This window comes from Daucus carota, chromosome 7 (assembly GCF_001625215.2).
Source record: "Daucus carota subsp. sativus chromosome 7, DH1 v3.0, whole genome shotgun sequence".
Classification (NCBI taxonomy): domain Eukaryota; kingdom Viridiplantae; phylum Streptophyta; class Magnoliopsida; order Apiales; family Apiaceae; genus Daucus; species Daucus carota.
The window spans coordinates 1,289,701-1,310,289 of record NC_030387.2 but is presented as its reverse complement, the minus strand read 5'-3'; the positions used below and the strand labels follow the sequence as shown (position 1 = coordinate 1,310,289).

Below are 20,589 nucleotides of genomic sequence, written 5' to 3'. Positions count from 1 at the left end.
GTGCAACAGATTGGAAAATCTTAACACAAAATGGAGACTGTTATATACTCTAAATTAAAGTGGCAAGATGGTACACTGATTTGAATAAACTTTTTTTTTTTTAAGTATGAATAAAGTACACTTCGAAAAAAGTTTTAGCGCATACAATACATTTTGGAAGTTTGGGGGCATATTAAATGGGAGCCAAACAAGGTAAAAACATATATTGGACATTTCAGTTTCACATGCTCTCTGAAAGCAATACAAATAGCTCTTCATCACTGATTGCTCCCATTTCCATAGCTCTCTCCAAAGCACCCAAACCTCCATCATCTTTAATTGATGCTCGTGCGCCTCTGAAATGAATCATTCCAAATGCCTAATGATTAGATCTTCAAATATTATACCAGGGATAAACAAGAAGGTCAATGTGTGATTTTTTGACAGTGTGATATATTCGGCTAATAGTCTCATACAAGACAAAGATCGAGTACACATTCGTACTAGTAAGAGTAAGACTAATCGAACCAATGACATGGGAAAAAAACTTCACATTCCTCTAGGGTTTCAAGAGTAAGAAAGAATTTCGCAATAGTATACAATGAAATTGAGGTTTCACATGATAGCTTCTTGAAATAGAAGTTTCAACAGCATGCAATGATAATGATAATGATAATGATAATAATGATAATATAATAAAGGAAAACCATTAATAGAAGTAACAATAACATTTTGTTTGATATTTAAAAGACACATGCTAACTAGGAAGATGATACAGAATAAAGTTTCAAATCACTAGTATACTAAAGCCCGTTTGTAAAAATATCTTTGTAATCTTTCCTGTGTTTGCTTAGGAAAACCAGAAAAAGGAATATAATGTGCAACTCAGAAAAGCGACCATGAGGAAAATATTTACATCTGAAAAGGTTGGGAAAATATATTATGAAGCTCTAATTTTCTGGAGTAACATTTACCATAACATAATGTTATACGCCCAACAAACAATGTCTATGATACAAAGAGAGATATACACAGCACATTTCTGGATAGGTTAAAATTTAAGTGTGCCAAGTTAAAATACACAAAGCACATTTTTGGATTGGTTAAAATTTATGTGTGAGAAGTTCAAAGCTCAATATATTAAACTCTAATCATATGACAAGGACGGTCACATAACAAGGTGCAATGAAATCACAATTACTAAAACCATGACATTTGTAAAATTAGTTTACCACAAAAACTAGAACCTTATCTTAGTTCACAGGATGAAAGATGTGCAATAATTAGTGGCCATCTCTAATGGTGGAAGTACAAAATTAATATATTTCAGTGAAAAAGTGCCAAAACCATTAGCACAAATTACCTCCTAAGCAAAAACTTTGCCAGTTCGTTGTTCCCAGAGCAAATGCAATGGTGTAAAGGAGTCCTTCCGCGGTAATCAGACCTGTTTATGTCAGCACCAAACTGCAGTAGTAGCTCAACCATCACAAAATTTCTAGAGCTACAGGCTACATGCAACAGTGTCCAACCTTGATGACTTTTTCCAGACTCGGTGGATAATTCCTGTGTCTGACTGTTAATCAGATCATACTCTTCCTTCTCCTTGCCAATATCTTTTTGTGTGTCATGGTCTAGAGAATACTGAGAAGAAATGGTACCGGCCACTTCATCATAAGTAGTATTAATAATATCTGAATCTGATGTTACAATGAGGCGATATACTTCCTGCAAGTTGTTCGTGTTAACTGCTCCCCAGATTTTGACAGCAGAATTAAAACCTGACACGGTAGCCTCTTTCTTGACAAGTACCTTGTCACCATACTGGATTAGATAAAACAAAGTAAGATCCACTTTGTTGATTCTGGCAATTTAAATCAGCAACAGCATTTGGACGAAAAATTATATGCAAACTTAGATAGATTTCTTAAATAATTGTCTTTCGAAAGTTATACAAAAATGTTCAGCTTCCATGTTTAACAAACATATGGTGGAAAAAATTCAGTTTTTCCAGTGAAAATGCAAGGAACCATAAGCTAACTTGCATCATTTTGCATACCAAGCGACTGTGTCTATCGAAGCCATAGGTACTGAAAGTGCAGTGACATAAATACATAATAAAGTATCAAAGGGCTGATGAAAACACCTGCCTGATAAGTTCCCTTCTCTAGTTAATGCATATTCAAAAACTTTCTGTGGGATAACATAGAGCCCTGCCCCAAATTTTATGACATCAAAGGCACTATTATTTTAGTACGTAAACATATATACAGATAACATGTATTTTGCACACGCACAAACATTGCAAAATCTAATGCCTTGTGCTGCAGGAGAGAAATTTCAAACCATCTACAACCCGTGACACCATTTTGATGCATCTTTAACACTGTTTTGTTGTAAAAATTACACCATTTACAAAAGCGACTCCAACCCTTTTGCACTATATATTACACCAAAAAGAATCTTTTGTTTATAACTAGATATGATCCCCCTAAACTTTTCCAGAAGTTTTTTGTTTTGTTGTGATATAATAGGATATACATGGGACATAGATGGAACAGAATTTTTTTGCAGACAAACATAAGGGTATACTTGGTATTTTGGAAAACACTAAAAAGGCGTAAAAATTATACCAAATAAACATTTGACACCAACTTTGGTGTCACTATTCATTTGGTGTAATTGTTACACCATTTTGGAGTTGTGTTGGAGTAGTCTTTACACCAAAAGTTACACCATTTTAAAGTTTTGGTGTTGAGTTGGAGATGCTCTTAGGGAGATGAAGATTTCAAATAACCAGTAAAAACATGTCATTGACTTAAACGGCCAGTATTCAGTGCTAATAGCCTACAATTTTGATGCACACAAGCACATGCTTTTATTCAGGCCCAAACCCTCAATCTCTTGTAACCAAGAAAAAGGGGTAATCCACTAGCCTAAAATACCTTTGCTCGAATGTATATTTCCTTCTGTTGAATTCCATCTTGAGGATTTGGTTTTTTGACTGCTATTGAAGCATTTGAGCCATTAGTCCTGCATAGAATTTGTTTTCATGTTGTTAAGGAGAACAAGACCTAAAATGCTATATAAGCCGTTAAGACAACACTTGTGTGTCAAAGAATCGAGAACTTTCAATAGTAGAAAATTACACGCAAGGAACAGAAAAAGTTCGGAAAGAATCTTTGCTTTTCTGAAGTTCGGGAAAAAAAAAATAATAGAAATACTTCAGGAAATTCCTCAACTACAGAAAAGATAGCAACATGCTCACAATATACAGAAAGTTCAATGACACGGTGAATTCCAAGTTTATTAAAGTAAAGCTAACCTGTCTTCTTGAAGAAGACTTTCCCAGATAGAGTTACAAAAAGCATTACCCAGAGTGCAAAATAAATCCAACATTGTAGGTTCCCAAACCTTGACATCGAGATTTATGGACCTGACCTGTCAGTAAATAATAGACGTACATCATAAGATTCCCAACAGGCTCATATCAGCCAATCACACTTGACACTACCACACAGGTAGACTTTCTTAAGTTCATTTTATTGGTCGAGGAGCAGAAAATTCTAAAAACGACATACTTTGACAGAACATAAACAGCTTAAAGATCTGTAACATACAACGACCTATATGATATTGGTGGTAAGATCAGGGTTTCGACAGAAACTCATTGATGACAATGTTCTGGTTTGCACCATGACTTTCTTAAGCACTCTTAAAACAAGCAAGGTACTATCTTAACACGTAAGGCCACAAGTTGGTTAAAACAGATAAGTATCAAAAGTAAATGAAGACAGGGCCTTGGCAGGAGAGTCTTGGTACATCACAAATTAAAATGCTTTACTTCATATCTGAGCGTGCAATGTTTATATATTGTTTGGAGAAGAAAATACTAGAGGCTGATTTGGACAGGACAACTGGTTTTAATTCCAGAAGCCCACATATATTCTAGCTAAGAGCACATGTAGTTCATACACAAGTAAATTAAGTAACAGACTAACAGGCTCCTAATGCATGCCTATTTAACAAGGATCAACAACCCCCACCCCAACTCACAGAGTAAGGGATAAAGATTAACAAGTAAGAAACAATCTAATTGTACCCAGCCCAACTTGCAGAGTAAAGGAATAAAATATTAGCAAGTTGGAAATAATCTAATATGTGTTTTCGCAGCATTTTGTACCTTTGATCTATGAACACCAAGGTTGCGATGAACACCAGAGCATTCAATGCACATCAATATACCAAGATTTAAAGATGCCCAATCAGGATCAGGAGCACCACATTCTGCACATATGTCATTACCCGGAATTTCTCTAAGGAACCCAGACACATTATCTGCTCGATTAATATTCTGATCAGCTAGTGCGCTTTCATTATGTGACCCAGAAGAGGTATTGTTATACTCATTACCCCCAGAATTCAGCTGTAGAAGATGCATAAAACAGATGTTAGTCAGAGACGTTCATCTTAAATACCAATCTGATTGGAATAATGTGAAACAAGAAATGTAAAAGGTTTAGAAAGTTTGACCCGTCGCAGCTGAGAATTCAAAAGGGAAGCAATAACCCCTTGTATTTTGTTTACCCAATCAATCCTGTCTGCTTCTGTTTCAGCCTGCTCAAATCAGGAAAAGTGCTGTTATACCTCTATAGAACGTAGCTGCATAATCAAGCATACCACTGGAAGAATATATTACCATTACCAATAATAAATAAAACGGTCTTTCTAATGTGTGCCCAAGGGCACACAATAAACACCAACTTTCATGAAAATGGCTTGTTTTGATTGGTGGAATTGATGTGAATGCAGGGGGGCCATTTACATTTATTATCCATCCACCAATCAAAAGCTAGAATTTTCATGGGAGTTAGTGATTATTGTGTGCCCTTGGGCACACCATAGAAAATTCGTAAATAAAATATGGATACTTAATAACAAAGCATCCAGATATATGAGGTGCATTTCCATTATACACAAATAATATAATCCTCTACTACTTAATACAGATACTTCTTTCATTTATAGTTACCTTAAACCAAGATGTTAAAACTACTAAAAATTGAACCTGAATCTGAACAGCTCAGCATGACTGAGACTCTAAGAGCAAGTCAACGGCGTGCTACATCTTGTTCTGTATCTATATCATAGAACAAAAACTAAAAACCACTACTCCAATGATGTTCTATATCTTGTGCGAAACTAGAACAATGCTATAATTTGTTCTAAATATAGAACAAAAGATTGATGGAGTTATAATTGACACCAAACCAAAAGGTGAAATAGGAGGGTCTTTGATATAAAGTTGGGTTGAAAAATTACATTTGTATTTAAAAGAGTGGGGCACTTGGAGAATAAGTTAAATTTGGAACAAGATATAGCTCCAACCATTGGAGACCTGGTGTTAGTTTAGCATCAAAAATTACTTTTTGATGCTAAATTATAGCAATAGCTCCATCTATTTTAGCACAACCATTGGACTTTCTCTAAAAGAGTAATACGCATTGTTTTGAGATCACAATTCGATAATCAATTCACATAATCATCTTCCCAATCTGAAGATATAAGGAATGTGATTGTAATATGATTACAATCTTCTACAATGACAAAATCGTATGCCAGGCAAAGTCAACCATTTTGCACATAAGATGCTCCCTTCAATGAACTTACCAGTAGCGTGTAAGTTTTTGCGGGGGAAATGATTCTAAAACATAGTCGTAAATCAGTATCATCAGCATCAAGCTTTATAGTTGAAGTACGAAGATCAACAGTCCGTAATCCCAAACTTTCTTCACCAATGGACGATGACCTCTGGTGTCTTGCTCGAAACCTACCAAACACACGACCATGGTGTTCCGTCGAAGTGAGAGACTGATATGATGGAGATCCCTGTGAATAAATCGGACAAAGATGAGTGCAGGTGAAATCAGGACTGAGGACTCAAGCCAACAGGTTTCCCTGCAGAATATCACGGAGCATCTCAATTTATAGGACTAATCTAAAAGACTATTATATAGTAATGTATCTTTGGATGTAAAAATGCTTGCACACAAGGAACATGGATAAAGTAAGAACGATAAAAATTAAAAGTCACCCCAATATATCTTGTGCTGTTGAGTAGTCTGTCAAAATGCATTACGCATCTGAACGGGGGACATATAAACTTAGGCAATTCAAGGTTGCATTGCTAAGGACTTTCTCTAAGATGAATATTGTCTGCAACAACATGAAGGACATGGGAGGGAGCTCTGCCGGTCCTAACTTTACAGTTTACACTGACGAGCATTAACCTTGCTGAGCAGTGTCCTTTTATGATTCCTTCAGGACTTACAAGTATTGTCTTGTTTTAAAAAGTTTAGAATTTATGTACAAGCCAGTGCCAAGATAATCTAATAGAAAAGCCTTGCTTCTATACTTTCAATGGTGGTATGTGCCTGAGTTACCTTTGATGGTATTATATATCTAGGTTGGTCGAACAAATCAAGAAATATCAACCATAAAAAATGCAGATCTAATAAAACCCCAACAGTCATTCTATTGATCAGCCTTGCCATTGGGATGTTAAAACTCTACTACTGGCTTTTTGTTATTAGTGGTTGATATTCCAGCAAAAAACCTGAATACTTGCATGAATGATCAATTATCAATATGAACTTCTAAATACAGAGTCTCTAATAATGAATGTGCAGAAGCCTAATAGAATGATTCCACAAATTCCTAAACTTTCCTGAAGAAAATGAGCATCTCCAGTTTCTACATATTGGTAGGCCATTGTTGTTTAATTACCCGAGCAGAAACATAGATACAAAAAACACATACCCCTACTCTGGTTTCGTTTTGTCTGTGATAATACAGCTCCCCGTGACTGTCTAGGATGAAAAAACGCCTCTTCCAGTCTGCTCTCAAACTTGAAGATCTTTTCAAGAGATATCCCTGTTTGATTGTCTGAACCTGTAAAACATTCAAATCTTGAACTGCTAAATAGCAATAACTAAGGTTACTAAACCAAATAAAGGCTCAAAAATTAAGCAAACTTATCTGGATTTTGAAAATTGCAAAAGAGAAAGATGTTCACTAGTGATTAGTAAAGAGACTCATTATTATAATAAATATCACACTGTCTTATAAGAATTGTTTCAGGGAGTTTCTTTTTTCTCATAAAGAAACTTCGATTTCTATCCCAATGTTACATAGAACGCAATGTGATCCGATACAGGGTAATGGATAAGCAAAACGTTACTCTGAGTGAATCCGGTACGGCGGAACGCTCGGGATGAAATGTGCGGGGACACTGACTTTTAAAAAAAATAATAATAAGTAAATAATCTTTAATTATAAGTATTGACCCATGCCATACAAACATACAAGATATGTAAAATTCAAACAATGTTATGATTTAAAATTTATTTCTACATACAGTGTTAGTGCTTTCCTTCTTTGATTTTGCACATGCTTCTTTTTATTTCATTTCTTAGCTAGTCGCCAGAGTTCTTAAGGTTCACCGGAGTTATTAAGGTTTGCTGGAAATTGCAAACCGGCGACAATCTGGTCAGAAACAAACCATGTTCCACAACAAACGAACTGATTCAGGATTCTCTAGCACATCCCGTGTTCCTTGTAACATTGTTTAATCCTTTTTGATGTTATGATGTGGAAACCTTCATCAGGAAAAGATGGCTTAATTTCTGCAAAACTGTAAGCAATTCCCCCTCTCATCTCTTCACTAGTCCAGTGAGGGCATGGTTTTTATAGCGTCAGCCACAGGACACCATATCCACCATGTGGCGCACAATAACCTAAAGACGTCCAGCTCACCTCAGATTCACGAGCGTTCTCCGCAGACGCCATAGAAGAGAAAAGGACCAACCCACTAAGTTGACTCTGCACTTCATGCGCTACAAATTAAAAAAACTAAAGCATTCACTCATGCAGCACCTACCCAGTGTCACTTTCATGATTGAAATGCTTCTTCGTCATGCTTGCAAGATGAATCAGATCCAAAATAAGGAACAGAAGAAAGAATCTTCCTAAAAGATGATGAAGATGTGGAAGATGAAAACCGAGCATTAACCATTTCCCACAAAAGTGGTAGCCATGAGGGGGGTGTAACTGCTGTTGGGACTTTTTTTTTTTTTTTGCTAAATAACTGCTGTTGGACTTAAGTTGGTCCTTGATGATTATTTGATTGTGCTATTTTACGAACTAGGTACTTGTACTTTTACTAATTTAAAAATTTTAAGACATATGAAATGGCTATGTTGTAAGGACTTGTGACTTGTTAGTTTCCTAATAACATCATGAGTAACAATGTTTTCATATTATTCTATGCACAGTATTTGTAGTTAGCATTTACAATAATGTTTATCAGAATATATCAGTTTATAACTTTACTACAATGTCCACGAATAAACTCCAGACATGCATTTCCATATTGTTGGAAGTTCCTCAAGGCCGAGGAGCCACTACAAGTCTACAAGCATGGTGAGGAAATACTCCTAGCTCCTCAGGTTATGTTCCCTTAGAGCATCTCCAAGAGTCTCTTGATTGGCTCTTAAATATGATATAAATAATGTGACTCCTAGCAAGTTACTACACTTTTAAGAGTGTCAACTCCAACAAAGCTCTATATACACATTCTCTATTTTATATTTATTCATATGTTAACTAAAGAGAGGGAGAAGTAGTGGAAGAATTGGAGAAATGAATTGTTATTAATAAAAATAAGTTAAGAGCCGTGTGGAAACTCCTAAAAGAGAGGGGAGAGAAGAAGCTCTTAACTTTATAAAGAGCCTCTAAGAGTCTCTTGGAGCTCTTTTTTGAACCAAAGACTCTTTATTTTCACTTAAGAGCTCATATGGAGAGCCTCTTGGAGATGCTCTTATGTTTGATATTTTACTTTCTTCATTCAGCTATAAAAGAAGGTGAACAATATTAAACTTACTTACCCTCCCTGTAGCAGTGGACTGCATAATTGCTTCTATGTTTTTGTCAGAATTCAACCCAACACCATTAATTCCAACAGCAGTTGTTGAGGCCCCAATATTGCTGGATGCTCGTAACTGGTCCAGTTCTGCTTGAGTCCTGAACTCCTGAATTCGTTGAGCAAGTTTGTCTTGCTCAGCAGTTGCTTGTTCTTTAGATTGTTGGGCATACGTCAACACCTGATACACAAAAGTGTAATGCTTATATTACTAATCCGCAAGGACATGAACAAGAACCTTTCAGCTGGGTAAATAAGATGCCAAACAGTGACTCAATTAAGAAATTGTTAATGCTAGAGTATATTTAGACACCATTCGGGGCATTTCTGCATATGTGCCCCTAATATTCACAAGTATTTGTCAAAAGGGCACCAACAATTTACAGAGTATATATCCATAAAACTAGTGCAGTTTTGGAGTTCCTTCAGATAAATAAAACGATACGGAGCAGTACTAAAGTTTACATAAAGCTATTCTTTATGTTAAAGAGCTTCATTAGGAACAGTACAAGCCCACAGTCGCTATACTATTTTACCGTGCATAAGCTGCTTCCCTATAAACATGGATGTAACAATGGGCAATTTCATAACTAGTACTAGACGGTGCTTTTCTAAATTTGAATGTGAATCAAAGATCTTCACAACTAAGATGACGTTGCACGAAAGAAGCACTAACAATATTGAAATTCAGTAAAGGTAGCATACACCTACATTAGAGGAATACAAATGGACAGTCTACTAGTACCTGGTGAATGAATGGTTCCATTTGGTTGAACAAGTCATGGCCCTACAAAAAATACACAAGTATGCTGATTATAAAGACTGAACTGCATTTAGCTTAAAATTGTTAGTTTTATTTACTGAATGTCCGCACCAGCTTAAAATATCTTAGATGAGCATCCATAATGGCACTGAACGACTCCAAGAATTCGTACTTCTTCTTGGCTTCAATATTCATGAGGGAACTTACCTGAATTTCTTAAAAACACCAAGGAGATATGTAAAAGTTTGGAATGTAAAGAAAATTATAAAAATGCACAGCACATATAGTAAACATACTAGATTGAAACGGCTTCTCTCAAATGCTGACTTGGAATTTTGTAGGTCCTGTAGTAAAACCAGATCAATTATACAATTCCGGCCAACATACATTATTCAACAAGAAAAGTGTGCAAGAACACCCATTCCCAACAAAAAAAAATGAAAACAAAGATCAAACTTTAAAATTTATACTTCATATATAAACTACATATATTGATCGGATATTCTTTTCATAAGACAAACGGCCATTCTTACACTAGTAAAAGTTTTAATTGTTTCATAAATGTCATTCTGAATTTAAAAAATGTAGCGAAGTCTACTGCTGTTACTAAGAAATGTAGGTGCATTGGCTCTGTAAAGGGATTGAAAATTTTGGAAGATGGTTGGCTGGAGTTAATATAGTTGTGCGCCTATACTTTGTTAAAGGAATGATGAGGAAAAGAGATTCAGGTTTGTTTAAGAAAGTGGTGACTTTTTAATAGCAAATCTGGAAGCTTCTGAGCAGTGGTGAAGATTTTGGACAAAACTATAACACTTCTTAGATAAGCAGTGTGTAAATATTTAACATACGAGAACATCAACTTTTTAATTCTATTACAAATCAGGGAATAAAAAAAATCTTCGTAACTCTATAAGATTTGAATAAACCGGTGCTAGACTGCTACTTTAAAGAAAACCCTTATAATAAAACTCCACTCCTGCTTCTGGGCAAGAGCGAGGTTGCAGTAACCTTTAATAACTCCTTAATAACAAAACACCTAGTCACCTACTAGTAATAGTGTATTGTAACAATAGGCTCTGTAGCCTACAAAACAAGGACTAGACATTTGGGATTGGACTGAGAAATTAAGAGTCAATAAACGAAGTAGTTATCTGTACAAGGTTCCCACCCCCTTGGTGTCTAATGAGTAGATTTTGTACCCTATAAAGGGTAGTAATAAAAACCGTGAAGATATTAGTAAAATTTAAGAACAAATATAATGCTAAACCTTTTGTTTATTTGTTTATAACCAGATCATAAATGACATCACACAAGAGTGCATACCTCTTCGAGCTCAGCAACAACTTCTTCACGAGCATTCTTCTTTAGAGAAGTGAACTTATCACGTGCCTGGTAGTTATTTATACACAAATTTAATAGTAAGATGGGAGAAACACTAGAAATCTCTAAAAATTAAACCAAATTACGTGAAACACTGACAACACAAGAATAGGAAAAACTTGTGAACAAAACATTATTGGGGAAACAACTACATATATATATATACACACACACACACAAGTTTAAATAGATAGCAGAGGTCACCACCTGATCATAGGAATATGAAGCTTTGTCTAATCGACGACGTGACTCCTGAGAAAAAGAAAAACAGATTAATAACGAAGAACTAGTTTTATGCGTAGCTATTGTTTAACATATATTAACCTTCTCTCAGAATTGATTCTATCATTGACACCCGGTAGTGCTAGAGTGTCAGGAACTAGTATTATAGTTTTGTACACTTGCATGTTTTTATGATTTTCGTGTTTATATAATAGATATTGCAGTAAACAGTTGCAAAACGCAGAGGCCAGAGAATTAACAGTTAAGTGATAGAATCAGAGAGTCACTAGCAAAATCAGATAAGAAAAGAGATAGAAATGACTCGTGGAAGAAAATATCAGGAGAGAGACTCTCGTGGAAGGCTACTTCTATTTTCAGATATTCAAAACATAACATCTCAATTACAACTGGTAGAGCTATTTATGAAGTTTTAGTAACTAACTCAGAAATTACTAAAGTAATCTTTTGATCTTGACTACTACTTAATCCATCCTATACACTATTGCACTATGTTGGGTTTTGTGGATTACAATGTAAACAGAAGATCTCAAGGCCCTGAATGGTATATTTAAGCCCTTGAAGTGGACCACGAAGGATTTGAAGGCCATTAACTTTTGTACAAGCCCTTGAATTTGGGATTTTCGGATTTATCCCATATTTTGGGTTAGGTTAGTTTCTTAACTATTCTCATGTAATTGTACAAATCTAACGCGACAAAATTGTGAGAGACCAATACAATATTAGTGCGGCTTGTGGCGTAGGAATTCCATAACCATGTACATCTTAGTCTTGTGTAATTGTCATTTACTTTCTCGTTCTTGTTTATTCGCTTGGTTTTGCTTCAGTTTTTCTATACTCAACACCTACTCCTGACAACCTTTCCCCTTATAGACCATCATGTCCTCATGACAGAGTGCAGAATTCAGGAAAAGTATGCAGGACGAAATCTTCATCTTCATCTGTAGCTTCATCTACATTGCAGACTTTCCATTGCATCAGTAGTTAATAAACCACCTTGTGATCTCTGAGTATCTATCTGCCTGTTGTCTAACGGATGCGAGGTATCAGGTATCAGTTCAAAGGTTCCTTGTTGATGCTGTTGAAGGTATCACTGTATCAGCTCAAAAGTTCCCTGTTAATTGAGCTGTGGAAGATGCTGTTAAACAAAATGTGTTCCTCAGCTTTCTCGTGTTATGATAAATAAAAGACAATGTGTACTCTGGAAGTATTTGGTAGAACCAATTAACAAGCTACTGGCCCAATCTTGCAAAAAAGATCCTATATATTGAACCTTCTAAAGTGGAGAAATAAGCATAAATTGCGAAGTCCTCTGCAAAATTATGTTTATTATGAGTATTGAGTTTACTTTTATATCGTCCCTAATATACTTGTTTATCAAAAGTTTAAGGTTTGCCCTCAATGTGTCCAAATTAAGGACAGGTTCTTGCCAATTTTTAAGAATCGGACTGATCTACTCTGTTCCCTGACCCCTTAGAAGTCTGAGCAGCATATTTTATAGGTATAAATTCTTTAAGCAAATGGAAGAAGAGTTTCCTATCGAAACGAAAGTATACCCTTGGTCTCTATCTCACTGCTCAGGTCAAATGATGAGATTATAGGCATTAGAGCAACTCCAATAGGGGTTGCCAAGAGGTTGCCAATGCTTATGTGGAATGGCACTCTTGGTTGCCCCCCTATTGGAGCTCCATTGTTGCCAAGAGGTTGCCTCTCAAGGTTGCCAAAACTTGGCAACTTCCTCATTTAGCTAAAAACAAATTATTATCCAAAAAATATATTTCACCTTACCCATATATGTAGGGGACATTAATTGAAACAAGTATACAATATTTATGAAGGGGACCAGTGACCACATTGCCAACTTTTGTAGTTGCCAACTATTGGAGTTTATTTTGCCAAAAGGTTGCCAAAAATGATATGGAGGAGAGATAAAATAAAAAAACTAATATATGTAGCAAGGTTTGGCAACCCCTATTGGAGATGCTCTTATCTCTCTATTTTAACATCTACAATAGCTGCAGATATGTTCATGAGTTCTTATTTTTGAATGGGGTCATATTTGACAGTACAAATGAAACACAATGTACCTTTGCATTTTGAAGATCAACAGACAAAAACTCTGCAAGACGATCAACTAGCACATGCTCAACCTGGGGGCATAAATTATTGCCACAAGAGCAAGCTTTTAATTAAATTTTCAATGTGAGAAACACAATCCAATTTGACATCATCTCTGCAATATAGATAATGAACTAGATATATGCCACCTACGGTAAGAAAGAGCATATAAAGTTCCAAACTTATCATCCAAAGTTCCAAAATGTATTCTTGTCAAGATAGAGGTTGAATAAGTTCAGTATAAAAGTTAACCAAATAGGAAATTATCAGAGGCATAAAACTTTTTAAACATGTTTTTTGTTGTATTCAGAAAAGCAAATATATATATATATATATATATATATATATATATATATATATTCTTTCACCTTAAATATATGAGATTAAAACCTTCAGGTATAAGTAACATACCTGTGAACGAAGAAGCTCCTTAAAAGTTGCAAGCTCACGGAATGTTGTGATGAACTTGGAGATGACTGGACCTGACATATATATAAAAAATGTGGATAAGGATCGAAATCTCTTTCTATCTTCACTTGCATGCTACATCAATTCCCATAGTAAAACCTACGTGTTGACATTGTTATGGACGTTAATAATACCAAATCCTTTTGGCCTCCTCCAAAGGCTTATAATGCTTTGGATGGTAATAATGTGAACTAACCTCCTATAGATACGCTAAGTAGATCATCTTGGCCTCCTCCAAAGGTTTCTAAAGCTTCGGCAAATATGTTATCTCCATTGCAAGCTTCACTTAGAACTTCCCTATAGAAAGAGTTTGATAAACAGAGAGTCAGGCAAAGTTCCCGCTAAAATATCATGATCTTAGGCCAAAATCTTGATTGGCATCTTAAACAAAATAAAAAGCAAATCCCTGAATGATATACTTATCAGAGCACCTTCTTCCAAATACATATGTTGTTCATATGAGAAAAAGGGCGTAAAAGTAGTGAACAAACAAGACTTCCATTAGTCTACTCATGTCCAATTTATCAAAACCAAGACTACTCATTGACTCTCATGCATATGAGCTTACTTGCATTATTCTAGATTCCGCTAAAGCTCACTGTCCAATTCTGTATCTCTTCAATGTTGAGCTGAATGTACCAGTTCACACTTAAGATATAATATTTTAATCATTTTGACAAACCAATACTTCTGTTGTCTGAGTTAGCAATATTAATAATATAAGAAAGAATAGATGATGCCAAATGCACAGAAGGTTAGTAATAATAAAAACAGACACCAAATAAGAATAATCACTCTCTTTTGGTGCAAATCCCATCTTAGAACAAGTTGCCAAGCATGAATTATTGAAATTGGCAACTTTGATCAACAAACTGAAGTCCAGAAAGTAAAATCATATTAATTGGAGCAGATTTTTAGCTTACAATTGTTAGAAAAAATATATATACTCTAAAAATAAGCGAAATAGAATTGTAAGATGCACTTACATATATTTTCTGCATCCTTTGTATAGCCTTTGACAGCGATCTTTTAACTCATCTGTTGTCCTTTCAAGTGAACGCATCTGTCATATATTAGGGTTCAATAAGAGAATGGTAATGTAGGCAGATGGTATAACAACTATGTATTGTCATGTGCTTCTAAAATATTGAAGACCTAAACAAACAGTACATCACTATACAAATGCTCAAGTGTATACAGTATACACAGTCGAATGATATTAATAACTATATAAATATTTGAAGGAATCTGGAAGTGCTGTGCAAGATAGTTAAGTAAAAAGTGGCAACTCTTTTAGGGCTAAATTTGACACTTGAGTTGATAAAACTCGACCACATAGCAATGGTACGATGGCAAGCCTAAAAGTATACTCTCCTTTCCACCTCCAATCTCAAATCCTCAAAACGCCTAATCGTTTGAGCAGACCATCTTAAGTCTTAACCACATAGGAAAACACTACAGATGCAGCCTCGTATCCTTCCAATGATGACCAATGTCATAGATTCCTCCTAGTTTCACCAATGTAGATAAGCATCACACATCCACACCACTAAACCATAACTTTACACGTCGACCTCGAACCAACTAGGAGCTACATTTCTACATTTAAAGGACATTTCACTCTTTCTAACGGTCCACGACCACCTCTATAATCATACAACCGCAATTTTTCATAAAATTGAAACCGATTCCCCTAACGGCCTAACCTAATCAATGTATATCCACACCACTAAACCATAACTTTACACGTCGACCTCAAACCAACTAGGAGCTACATTTCTACATTTAAACGACATTTCACTCTTTCTAGCAGTCCATGACCACCGCTATAATCATACAACCGCAATTTTTCATAAAATTGAAACCGATTCCCCTAACCTAATCAATGTATATCCACACCACTAAACCATAACTTTACACGTCAACCTCAAACCAACTAGGAGCTACATTTCTACATTTAAACGACATATCACTCTTTCTAGCAGTCCATGACCACCGCTATAATCATACAACCGCAAATTCTCATAAAATTGAAACCGATTCCCCTAACCTAATCAATGTATATCCACATTAGCTCGTATCGACGATTACGAAAAGAAATCAAGCATCTGGCGCGCAAATGTGTGGATCACATATTTAATCTACAATTCATAACTGAAATACATGACATCACGTCAACAAAAGCAAATTCAAACATTCAATAGATACGTGTGAGATTGTTGGATTAGCTGAAAAATAACTACCTGCTTCTGGAACATGGGAGAATCATCCAATTTGATAAACGACGACATTTCGATGTGGAGATTGAAAATCTGAATCTGAAATGGATCTTTTGATCTGTTACTTTCCTATGTCGATCTCCCCCACCTATTTTTAGAAGTCAGTGGGAAACAATTATAATGAGATGCCTCACTCAAACAATATTTAAGTTATATTGATATTGATGTTGTATAATTAGCATCATCTCGTTAGTGATAATTGTCTCGTGATATTAAAATGGGGTTAATTATTAAGTTCGTCACCGAAGTGGTTTTCATGTATTAAATTGGTTACTGAATTCAAAACGGTATCAAAGTGGTAACTAAAGTGGAAAATAATTATTTTTAAAAGTGTATAACGATAATTTCAAAAAAAAAAAAAAAAAGTGTATAACGATAAGGAAAATTTGGGCAGACGCAGACCTTATAAATATCATAAAATTTGGATATTAATGATTTGATATCACTATTTTATATGTCTAACATTTATATTTTAGATATCAATGATTTATTGAAAATTCTCCGATTTTCAGTCAAAAAAAGAGAGAAAAGAAAATGAAAATTTTCCAATTAATTTTTCAAAATCTTTTTATTAATTTGTCGGATTACACTCTCATTTGATTAAAGAATTTTATTTTATTTAAAAATCTTTCATAAATCTTGAGTCATGATATGGATTGATTTGTTTCGATTAGCAGATTCTACAATCATGAGAAGAGTGATAACAATTTATATAATTATCGCTCATTATTATACTAATACGCATTTGTTTTCATGGCTCGTTATATTAAGGACGTATTTGTTTTTCGCTTAATATAGTTAAATTAATTTCATTTGAGCGATTCATATATAAGATTGTTTAATAAATATATTTTATATTCTTAATTATTCATAAATGATTAAGTCAATCATTCTAAAATTCTAGAAAAAATCACTGTGAAATATACTACGTGGTGCACAAATGTTTGTTCATACTACAGAGCGTGTATCAAAATGTTCAGGCAGATCTTTTAAAAAAATGCACATCTTTTATTAATTTGTTAAATATTATGTGATAATTTTAACACAAATTTTGTATTTTATGATAAATTTATCTAAAAATAATATAATAATTATTATTAATGAATTTAAACTATATAAATCTTTTCCATCTTAATATGTGTAATATTCTTTTATCTATGTTCAAATAATTTTTTATTTTACAAAAAGTCTAGTGATATATTTTTTCTCTGATTTGTATAATCTTGTTTTGGTAAAACTTTTTTTTATCAAATTTCGAATATTTTATTCAGATATTTCGAATTTAATCGTCAAACAATGTTATTCATTCAGGAGAGATGATTTATTCATATATATTAACCATTCAATTCAGATTGCCAAATGAACCCTAATAATAAATTAATAATATGTTTGTATTATCCAATATGTACAAAACAATATACAGTAGAAACTCTTTAAATTAATACTCGGTAAATTAATAAACTCTTTAAAATGATAATATTGTTCAGTCCCGACTTGGGCCAATGTAAAAAATTGAAAAACTCGATAAAATAATAAGATAATAATTTTTCGGAAGATCCCTTTATAATTTTCGGTCCCAATTAAATCATAAATTAATAATTCATAAAAAGTGAAGAAAAATATATTACACTCTATTAAAATATGATTCAATAGTTGTCTATTTTTCTTTGAAGTTCATCTCTAACTTTTCATATTGCATTCAATAGCTCAGGTGTTGTATTTTTGTATTGTATGAGAAGCCAAGCCGTCATATATGATTTGAATACTCTAACACATTCATATAATTTATATATGTCAAACTTGCTTACGATTACGGTACACCGAACACATTTATTCCTCTTTTTACATTTACTGTACAGTACTTAAAGTCATTATTAATTTCCAATACATATGAACACAGTAGTTACTAATTTATTTTGAGTCCTTAGGTTTGCTGCATTGTAATTCTAAGAGGTATAGACTAATTTGTCTTTTTATTTGGCATGTACAGTATAATCGGTTAAAAATTCTTTAAATTAATATTTATTAATTTATTGATAAATTAATAACTCTCTAAATTAATAAATTTCTCCGGTCCCGACATTATTAATTTACAGAGTTTTTACTGTATGTGTTTGTGTTTGTAATAGAATAAAAACGAAAAGAGACAGATTAAATGAAGGATATAAACGAAAATCCGAGTCAAGTGCGAGACTGTCTACTTAAAGCGTATTCACCTCCTCGCCGTATGTGTAGAACGAAAGCTTCCCGGATAAAACGGATTGCGATGCAGCAAAGCAGCATCTCCAACGAGCTCGAACAGGTTTGAGAATATCACCGACCGATAGAGAACGGGAGGAAGGGTTGGGTTTTGATGTGCGGCTGTATATTGATAATGACTCTATAATATTGGAAGATTCTGGAAGACTTGTGCGCTACTCCTCGTAATTAATTAAACGCGTTAAATAATCAAGGCGGTTCCAAATTATATTTGTAATCACAAAACGAATTATAATAAAATCTGCGCACGTAGGAGATGGAGCATAACACATTATACACAAGTAAACACCACATGTGTGTTCTACTATATAAAGACATGAAAGTCCCATATCCTTATCAATGTGGGATATGAGTTTCAAATAACATTTTCCACTTCCAAGAGACCAATTTTGGATACTTATATCTCATTCATCTCTTAGCCATTTTGAGTGATTTATAATAATCCCGAATGAAATTGACATTCACGAGTCCACTAGCTTGTCGTGTTAATAAATTCATACATGATTTATGTGCAATACCATAGCTCTGTGCCATATCAATTTGAAATATTTGAAAGGTGATTTAGTTTTCCTAGTGGCAAAACTTAGAAACTATTTTTGTGATACATATCTTCAATCTGGAATTTTCGTTCCCGGAAAATACAGACTTTTGACCAAGTTAGAGAGTTGGCTTCCGTGGATGCTGGTAGGGTTGGTAGGGCATTGTTTTGGTGGACATTCGGAGAAAGAAATAAAAGGCCATGCATGTTTTCTACTTCAGATTTACTCAACAAGTAAATGGTTCGGCGCTTCATAATTATCAATCGGTTTAAATCAAAATCAAATTTCACTAGTTTGATTTAGCATGATCTCTTACGGAAACCAGTGCGTATCAGTGAATGATCATGGATGTTGGTTTTATCAAAGGCTTTGGCAAGGTTTCGCGCATTTTTTAAATTGTTTTGGCGCGGCAACCGTATTCTTGTGGTTGGGGTGTCTGAATTCTTGTCAACATAATCTACAATGGTATTACATGGGGCGGTGGAAGAAAAGAAATAGGCCCTGTTAGATTGGTGGCGGTTAGTGTATTGACGATTGTTGCTTTGGGAGCATGGACAAAGAAGAATGGACATGGATGGATTACACAAGAAAGAATCAAGTTAATTCACGAAAGTGTGCAAGGACGGTTCTTATCCAGTTTGATATCTCCGTTTCAGATCATTATCACTCATCATCGACAAACATAACTGTTTAGGTAAGTCTCATATGAAGAAGGTCATGGGCTAATGTATTATATTAATGTTATATCACACACAATTTTATTTGTAGGGCATGGTCCGCGTATATCTTACCATCCTCCGACTCTGCTCTAAACGGGATTTACTTGAGTATTTTTGATTTGGTTTGGTTTATTTTGTGAGTATACCTGATATAGAAAAAGTTCTTAGATAAATCATGATTTTACCGATTTCACATTTCTGGAATTTTATAATTTACTAGCCTTTAACCCGTGCGAAGCACGGGCGGGTATATAGTTCGTAATTTATTATTTATAATTTAAAATTCAACATCATTTTATCAGTATTTTAGTATTAATAGATTGAACTTAATTTAATCCGAAGTTAGTACACGTAGATTTAAAAATAAAAAAAATCAGAAAATTAAAATCTTTTCCAAACATAGCCGATCGTGTAATACCTTTGAAAGATTCAGTAAATCAATCGAATTTCAACGTAATTTTATAATCTTAATTTTTTTGACAACAATAACATTTAAGATTAGAGTTAGAAAGGGTTATGTAATGGTTCGTGTTTATATTGAGATAGAATACGTTAAATTTAAAAAGAGTTATATGAATGCTCTTGTTAAAAGTAGATATTCAAAATTATATATTTATAATTCTATTTATAACATCATTATAATATTTTTAATGAAATATTATATGATAATGGATTGTTATGAGTGTTTTTAGTATTTGAAACTGTTTAACAATATAATACTAATAGACTCCACATTTATAGACTTCTAGTGCCAAAAGGAGACTACCAAACCAAAAAATATAACTAAAACCTTGGACTACAAATTATACCCATGTTGGCTTATTATAGTATAGTATAGATAGTATAGATTTCTTCGAGAATGTTCCTA

At 34.1% G+C, this 20,589-nt stretch overlaps 1 protein-coding gene across 1 annotated transcript; it reads right to left on the bottom strand.

Annotated features, from left to right (window-relative positions):
* Nucleotides 1–107: 107 nt before the first annotated feature.
* Nucleotides 108–16,365, bottom strand: LOC108195885 (ADP-ribosylation factor GTPase-activating protein AGD4). Its single transcript, XM_017362895.2, has 19 exons — nt 16,169–16,365; nt 14,912–14,988; nt 14,122–14,222; nt 13,869–13,939; nt 13,427–13,489; nt 11,307–11,351; nt 11,043–11,108; nt 10,016–10,063; nt 9,831–9,926; nt 9,702–9,743; nt 8,922–9,137; nt 6,796–6,927; nt 5,647–5,865; nt 4,510–4,593; nt 4,160–4,402; nt 3,302–3,417; nt 2,922–3,009; nt 1,343–1,800; nt 108–335 (listed from the first exon to the last, which is right to left on the bottom strand). Exons 1-19 carry the CDS (start codon nt 16,214–16,216, stop codon nt 221–223), a joined length of 2,328 nt encoding a protein of 775 aa, XP_017218384.1. The 5' UTR covers nt 16,217–16,365; the 3' UTR covers nt 108–220.
* Between the last annotated feature and the right edge of the window lie 4,224 nt (nt 16,366–20,589).